This window comes from Taudactylus pleione, unplaced genomic scaffold (assembly GCF_031769625.1).
Source record: "Taudactylus pleione unplaced genomic scaffold, aTauple2 ptg000157l, whole genome shotgun sequence".
In the NCBI taxonomy this organism is placed as follows: domain Eukaryota; kingdom Metazoa; phylum Chordata; class Amphibia; order Anura; family Myobatrachidae; genus Taudactylus; species Taudactylus pleione.
In genome coordinates, this window is record NW_028284559.1 from 5,276,473 (window position 1) to 5,285,494 (window position 9,022).

At 42.6% G+C, this 9,022-nt stretch overlaps 1 protein-coding gene across 1 annotated transcript; it reads right to left on the reverse strand.

Moving 5' to 3' along the window:
- Positions 1 to 7,028: 7,028 nt before the first annotated feature.
- On the reverse strand, positions 7,029 to 8,219 carry LOC148521570 (uncharacterized). The gene has a single exon (XM_088474998.1). It carries the CDS (start codon positions 8,217 to 8,219, stop codon positions 7,029 to 7,031), a length of 1,191 nt encoding a protein of 396 aa, XP_088331124.1.
- Positions 8,220 to 9,022: the final 803 nt, after the last annotated feature.

Genomic DNA, 9,022 nt, shown 5'->3' on the forward strand with positions numbered 1-9,022 from the left:
ATAAAAGAGGATCAGAAGCGCCGGGGTTTACAACACAACACTTCATAAACCAACCCCCAGGTACTAAAGATATCCATGCCTGAGCACAGCTTAATTATTATCTCAGTCAGTTTGATTTATCCACATGTGCTGAAGCAGGGATATCCCTAATGTCAGCACTGCGAGTGGACCATGAGGACTAAGGTTAAGAAACATTGCTCTATACCTCACACCTCCTCTCCACTGAGTGCTGGAGGAAGTAGTTGCGAGAGACTCCCGATTTTTCAGGTAAGCCCCTGCACCCCTGGAAGAGTAGGCATATCTCCCGCATCCTGCCCACATCCTAGTGAAGTAGGCAGGATGGGGAGATTTTACAGTGTATTTTTGGGTCCGCAAGTAGAGGGCGGGGCTAAAGCAATGCAAATCGCGTCATTTTCCTGCTCGCAGACTCATAGTCCCGCTCCTTCCTATGGGAAGGACTTCCAAGGATGCAAAGGGATCTGAGCGGATCCTTTCACCGCCTCCTCACTGCCTCCCTGGCTTCTGTAGCAGTGTTACTAATCACAGGGATAGCTGCTTTTCAGAGCAGCTGTCCCCGCACCAGAGCAATGCTGAATTGCTCCGATGTTAAGTATCCCCTGCTGCGAGGTGGACACTTCATCATCGGGGGCCATACAGCCCCCCCATGATGAATAGCCCCCAAAAACACTTTTTTAAATTTCAACAGTCTTATCTAGGTAACCAATATTCTGAGGCTGTCACCCCACATCCCATCTCAGCTACTGCAACATTTCTTTACCTTAAGTTTTTCACTTTCGTGTCACTGATATCACTGCAATTATTTTTCTATTAAAAATCTTACACAGAGCAACAGTGGCCTATTTATCAATTAATTCCATAAGTCCTTAAAATTTATGGAAACTGCTGTTTCCACATGTTTACAAGAAGAATTAAGTATCCCATAAATGTACCAATATAAAGAGCAGAAGTTGTCTCCTGACTTCTAGTCCCCAGCCCTCGCAGGTGGCCATTCTGCAGCTGCCAATCACAAAATGTTCTGGATAACCACGCACTCACCCAGACGGGGTCCAAACCTGGCAGTAAAGTGATCACATAGCATACCGGGACGGGCTCTTATCGAAACGTATACATTACTTAACATACATTGGTACATTGCCCCGAATAAAGAATCCTTATTGTCCCAATATGCAACTATAAGATTTTTAATTTTCAGAGGCTGGCCACAGTTTTTTAAAAATATGCCTCATAGCACCCAAACAATCTTTATATAACAAATATTGACAGCATACATTTCACTATGTCTGTAACATTGCTTAGACAAATACAGCCATATCACAGACAAATTACCCTAACCCAATGTCAATACTGTACTGCACAAAAAGTGATTTTTTTTTTTGTACCAAGACAATTTGGACAATATACTATCTGTACTTTAACCATTGTGTCACAGCGCGCCGGACAACGGCATGCACTTACCGGGAACGGCGGCGCTGGTCAGTGGCAGGGCAACTGGCGGGGAGTCCTCCGGACCGCTGCTGTGTGATTCTCCACCCCCATGGCGGGATGGTGCAGGCAACTGCGGCTCCCCTGCGGGAGCGCGCGTCGACCTTAAATAGATTTAACGGGCCAGACCCCTTCCATCATGAAGTCACAGGAGGTGCCTAAATTCAAGCCCTGCCTATATAAGGAAGGCCCTGGGAGCACTCCTATGCCAGAGTATAGGCTCTCAAACCTTACTCCAGCGGAGTTTGCTGAATTTCAGGTGGCCAAATCAGACCCCTGATGATGAACCATTACCTTAAATATGGACCATTACCTTAAATATGCGGAAACTCGCATTTACGAATGATTAACAGGCCAATTCAGTTATAATGAATAGAAACTTATTGAGTAATAGAAAGAATTGAATTACTCTCCAAAGATTTCTTTACAAAAGCTCTAAAAAGTATAAAGATGGCAAATTTTTAGATAAATGCATCCAACAGGTAGACTAATATATTTAAAAAATAATGGTAATGATAATATTTATTATGTGGACTGTTTACTGTTGACATGTTTACTGTATATATAATTTGGTTATTTTATTATAGAGTTGTGAAGGCTCGGTTTAGATTTTCCTGCCAAGTCCTCCGAGCGATGTTCACACAACTGCGCATGCGTATGGGTCGTAATGCACATGCGCCAACCAGTCATTGCGGTCGGAAATCGAGCGCTCGCAAAATAGCGAGTGCCTGCTAATTTGAGTGACAGGATGAGGCGTTTGTGGGTGGTAACAGGGGAAGGTGCTTGAAAACGGGGAGTGGAGATCTGAACGCAGGCGTGCCAAACGGTCAAAACGGGCGTTTTAAGGGTGTGCATAATTAACAAAGCAGCGTCATCGACCACGTCACTTGGTTGTCTCTTAGCCTGAACTGTTCGCATGATTGCGGTAGGAAAATCCAACCACAAGCACTGCGAGCAGTTCAGACGCCTTTCGATGTACTCGATTAATCTAATAAATAGCGGAGATGACGTAGGATGCGAGCGGCCAGGGGGTGTCTTTACAAAATAGCGAGCGCATGTTTCGTTCGCTTGCTCAGACATAGAGGCGTCAACAGACCGCAAAGAGCGAGCGCTCAATTTAAATAGCCAGCCCCTTTTTCTGAACGAGCGAGCGCAAATAGCGTCCGGCTCTGAATCAGGCCCAGAGCTTGCGAGAAAGCTCTGTCCCTGCGAATCCCTTCCGCACTCTAGTCACGATATTTTCGCAAAAAAATACCATGTCTAGTGCCCTGCGCATGCGCCAACCGACTGTCGCTGCTACCCACCGGCGCTAAGCCCCGCCCCCCAACACTAAGCCCCGAAATACTTTTTTTTTTTTTTTGCAGTGTATCAGCTTGCAGTCTGTTTAGACCACACAGCTGATCACTCAGACCGGCTCCGGGCTCTGCTCTGCCTTTTAGAGCAGAGTAGGAGCCCGGTAACTTGGGGAGACCCTGGATAACGCCACCTCCAGGGCATTCCCCGTTTATTTTTACAATTTATTTTTAGTAACTTTTAGTGACTTTTAGTAACACCCTTTTTCACTTTATTTTAGTAAAAATAATTTTAATAAATAGAGCCCTAAAAACCTTAACCAATGATTGTCAAGAGGCAGACTACAGACTCGGTGGTTTTTCCTACTTGCATTCCGTCTCTCAGCTATTATATGGAACCATAGACTTACTCAGGGCTGCGACAATCGAATGATCTGCAACCGATGCTGCGTCTTTTTGCGCAGATGCTTGAATTTGCAAAGCCGCAGTTGGGTTTAGCAATACATCTCTCGGCGGCTGCAACATTTGCATATTTTTGCATAGCAGCTGCGTACACAGAGACAGCTTCAATGTCATTATCGTACTTCTCTGAATCAGGCCCATAGTCTGATTTCTCCAAGTGGTGTAAGAGACTATTCACAATGGGCTGTCCTGCTATAAACTAGACGGCCTCACTGGAGCTAATTTGGACTAATTATTTATGTCTTACATTCTTCTCCGGAGCGGAACATACATTCCAAGTTTTTTATCTCTTTCTTATGTTGTGAAATACAAGATTCCCACTGTGATTAGAGCAGAACAAGAAAGAAAGAACGTTTGAAATGGACCAACAAGGAGCAGAATCATTGGCGGAGCAGCCGTTGCATAGCACCAGGGCCCGTAGTGATGAAAGGGCCTGCAGCCAGAGGAGTAGCGTGGAACCATGGCGCCCGCAGAAAATGCATGTCATAGCACCCCTTCCTCTCCCTGTACTAAACTGTGCCAGTGGGGTATGGCCAGCCTGTAGGGGAATACTGAAGTGAAGAGGAAAGCAGCAAACAGTGGCAGTATCACGCTGGGCGTAGAAGTTCAATTAGGGGTACAGAGTGCTTTGGTGATACACTATCTGACACTAAGTGGTAGCTCCTTTGGCACTGCTTAATCATGTATTGCACCTAGGATCTGACTTTTATCTCCTTTGAATCATTGTTATTAGTCAATAGAGTAGATTGTATTATATATTCTGATCATTTAACTTAAATTGACAGAATACATGTGCTAGAGTGAAATTCCACAGGGTGCACAGCTTATTACTGCAATTACTGCCCCAAGCCGCTATCACTGGAGTGGGAACACCTATAGGAATTATTGTGAGTACTACTAACCATGTTCTGTCTACCACCATTATTATTATTATTCCAGGTCTTCTAATATTTTTTAAAAGACATTTCAAATAACACTGTGTGGTCATGCCTGCGAGCACCACCATTACTTTATATAGCAAAGCAGTGACTTTTTTTAACCTTATAATTGAAGTTTAGGATTTTACCTCAGATGTGTAACTATTAAGTCCATTGAAGCACAATTAATGAATGAGGAGAGAAGGAGGGAGGGTATCAAAGAGGAGAGGGGAGAGGAAAGTGCCACACAGAGATGGGAGGTGACACAGGCCAATAAGAAAGGATAGGGGAGGGGCAAAGGGCCAATCAGAGAGGGCCAGTGACAAAAGCCAACAAAAAAAGGAGAGGAGAGGGGTGGGACAGAAGCCAATAAGAAAAAGGGGAGGGGCAAAGAGTTGATCAGAGAGGGGTGGTGACAGAAGCCACTAAGAAAGGAGAGGGGAGGGGCAAAGAACCAATCACAGGGTAGAGAGGGAAGGGAATTAAAGAGATGAGAAGTGAATGTAATCAATCTGACAGGAAAGGGGAGGTGACAGAAGATGATCACAGAGGAGGGAGGGCCGGAGGGGAGGCAATCTGGGCAGCTTGAGGGAGCATGAAATGTAGAAACGGATCTCCAATCCATAACTTATTTAGTATATAGAGCAAACAAACCGAGATAAAACTAACAGGCGGCCGTCACACTGTGCAGCTCCACTGGAACCATCCTCACTACTCCCCTGCCTGCAGCCGACTCACACTAGCAGGGGGCTCGGCAAATACCAGCTGCCAGGTCGCCATGGTGACTAAGATATCCAACCAGATGACTGGATTTCTTATGGTGGGTGGGAGCATATTTTTTAATTCTCGGTATGTTACTCTCTAGTTCCGCACCTGGGAACAAAGAAATATGGTTAGCCTTATGGGGACACAAAACATGATTAAATCCCTTGGGGCAAAAAATATGATTACTGATATTGGAGGCCCAAAATAGGATTAAATCTATCGATTGCATGAAATATACCTGTAATGTTTGGGGCAGATCCCTAGTTTAGGGACACAGAGTATGATATACATGCCTACTCTCCCGATTTGGCTGGGAGCCTCCGGAAAATCGGAAGCTGCTCCTGGCCCCCCGGAAAAGTAGGCAAGCCTTCCGGCCCACCAGTCCCCTCCGCAATTCATCCCCAAACACCCGCAGCAGTGGGTCTGATGACGCGATTCTCGCTGAATGGCGTCATCATGACCTCGCCCCCTGCTCCACAATGCTGGAAATATAGACATTGTGTAGCGGGGGCGGGTGCAAAATGACATTAGTATGTGGCTCCGCCCCTAGCCCCACCCCTAAATGGGGATGTAATGTCCTGGTCATACCCCTTTTTACCGGCCTGGCCCCCCTGCTAAGCCTACCTGACTGCTCCCACCCAGAAGGGGCAGCCAGGATATCGGCAAGTATGGAGTATGATTATGTTATTTTGAGGCATGAAGTTACTGCACACTTACCGCTTTAAATCATGCAAGGGCCAGAATTCAGTAACACTCATGAGCTAGAGGGGCATGATGGCAGTTGCTATGCAACAATGATAAGGAGCATCGGTAAGGGTAGGTAAGAGCCTAGTGCTAGTCAGTAATGGCAAGGTCTCCAAAACACAAATGTAGTTTGAGGTCTTACTCTTTTGTTTCAAGCAAATTGATTTGTGGTTTTGCCTTTAATAAAGTCCACGGTTTGCAAACTGCACATCCAAACATGAAATCACATGGAAACCTGTATCCTGATGAAACTGCACTGTAGTAAAACCTCCCCTTACATCTTAATTTGTGAGCGTCATGTGTGGTGAAGTGATGACACATAACATAAAGGCATACAGGCTGCTAATTATTAAGAGAAAATGGATTTTCTATCAAGAGGAGGAATTACCACAGACACACAAAGTATTAATTGGATAAATATTTAAGTGACAGCAATATTTGCTTGGGATTCATCAATTCAATTCATTACAGGAATGCACTTACAAGTGGACAAAATAATACAAGTGAATATACTAGAATAAATATTTCACAAAGAAAAGTTCACATTATATGTATATGGTTGTTCATTATGAATGTGTTTTTTAGCCAAAATTGGTTGTTTTATTGAATACATTGTTTACATCTTTATAATCATGGCTTATGGGTTCTATTAACTATTGAGGTGTATATGTTCTCCATCAGTGCTGTGATATATATGTGGGGTGGCTTGTGGACATTTTTTTCACAGCTGCTTGGAATTCGCGACATTTCACACATGTAAGTTTGTTATTATATCTGTTGATTATTGGTTTTAATATATATTTTTAATTGATTTCCATACCAGCACCTTTAGTGAACCATTTGTGTTTTAACACCTTCTTTCAGTCTGACCAATCCTATATGGCTGTTGTTAGCACTTGTAGCTCGCAGTGAAATAAATGATTGACAGTAAAACAGTACAATAAAGGCACTTAGGAGGAGATGTATCAAATTTCTAAAGATGACAGGTAGATTAATTGCCCATAGCAACAAATTAGCTATCATTTTATAGAATGCGCTTGACAAATGATAGCTGGAAGCTGATTGGTCTTTAGAAGAATTGACACATCTCAGCCTTAAAGTTAAATCAAGTCTAGAATAAAAAAAAACCCACAGTTAAGCAGAGGTTCCAGGTTTTAAGGATATCCATGCTTGAGCACAGATTACTTAACTAGTATCTAAATCACTTTGATTTAACCATCTGGACTGAAGCATGGATATCCTTAAAACCTGGACTGTAATGACAAAGTTTGGGAAATCCTGCAGTAAAATATGTAGCACAGTAAGAAATACATGGCATTATCTGTGCCACATACTTAAGTATAAATTATTTTTCCATCTGTAGTAGTGTGGCGACATACTGACAGAAGCAGATCCCATCTTCCAGGTGTCCAGGTGGAGTCGTACAACTGAAGGGGAAATATTTCTTTGCTAAGCAACAGGCATAATCAGAAGAATAAAGGACAATGGCCTTCTCCCACATTTCTGTGGCCAATGCACCACCATGACCAAATGAGGCAGAAAATGTCTCCATGCATTGGGATAAGGATACATAGACAAAGTATATATGGGCTTTGGAAGGGCAGCCAGCCAGAACAGCAGATTTGCTGAGGATCAGGTTTGCCTGACTTGTTTTTACAACCATTGCCTCAGTGACTCTCTTGGCCTCAGCTGTCTTCCAGTATAACATTTGGATAAATATTGTTGGTATCAAAAATACACCCACTGTTATAAAGGGCATGCATGTTACAAAAGGCAAATCGGTAAAGAGAATAGCCATACAAGGGAATGTTTGAAAAAATAACAAAAATAATAATACAATAGAATATATTACTTTGCAGATCATAAAACGTAAGCAGGAACGAGAAATTGGAATATCATTAATTATCTCCATAGCTTCCTTATAAATCCTGGAGTCATTCAAGACCGCCCTCAGGGAATCGGGCACAGGAGCAGAAGAAAAGATACCAGGCTGCCAACTTTCACTGCTCTCATTGACAGCAGGCAAAGTAAGAATGGTCTTTCCATTGTATAAATATGATGGCTGATAATGGACTAACTTAGAAGGAAGCATTTGATCATTATTGCTAAGAAGCACTTGGCACAGTCTATCAAAGAACTGCTCATCTTCAGCTTCAAGGTAAGTCAAATAGCTGAAATGAAGAGGCACAGGACATGGTTTCAGCATGATGGGGACAATGGTTTTGTGTGTCAGGCAGTCCTGGAACATTGAAAGATTTGCCTCAAAGAGGCACCAACGGCTGCGTACAAAGTCTGGACTCAGCACCACCAAGTTCTTTTTGCTGCTCTGGATGCTGTCAACCATATTCTCTATTATTGTCTTCCCTGGGACAAAGTCCCTCTCGTGATAACAGATTTTCAGACTGGGAAAAGTTTCCTCCAGCTTATGCATAAGACCAGACACCCAGATAGAGTCTCCACTACTGTAGCTGATGAAGACGTGATACTTCTCATCCTTTCCCAGTTTCGGAATGGACCGGATCATATTACAGATCATGATTACTTAATTAAGCTTTCAAATAGCTTCAATGGAAATGATTATTGCACTTTCTCACTGGTTGTCTGTGGTGTTATTGTGGCTTCTGGGAATACTTGTAGGCCTATAAGAGAGGTTACATAAGTCACAAATATGTACATTTACAGCAATAACGTTTGAATATAAATAAAAGGTTATAGTAATAGCTGATTACATAGTGCATAGTATTTGTTTAAAGATAGCTCTATCTTCATTTCTGAAAGTTTACCCACTACTTTAAAAACAAGGATGTGGACAGTACACTCAACCTTCCAATATAACATGCCGAGAAAAGATAAATCAATCAGTGAAGGGAATGTGATTTGCTCATTTAGTAGAAAAATGTACCTGAGAAATAAAGTGACATGAATTACTATGGAGTAATAGAAAGAATTATTCTCTAAAGGTTCCTTTATAAGTAAGAAAGGTACATTTTTTAAACATTGCAGTAGGATTGCATCCAACTAGAAGATTTGTGTATTTTATTAATATATTGAATATTTATGTTGCGGTAGTGTCTAAGGATGCACCAATCTGTATTACTGCGTGCATGGATGCCGAAAGTGGGCATCTCAGCCCAGATGTACAGCAGGGAAAGAGTATATCGTGGCACTTGTATAAAGTTACAGGTTATGTAGCAGCATTTGTTGCTGTGTGCGCTTCTGCATTCACCTCTGAATCAGACCCTCTGCCTGATTCTCAAAGAGGTGTCAATTTTCTACAATGAAAACAAATGAGAAAGTATTAGCTTACACAGTAACTTTTTACAACATCATGTCTACATA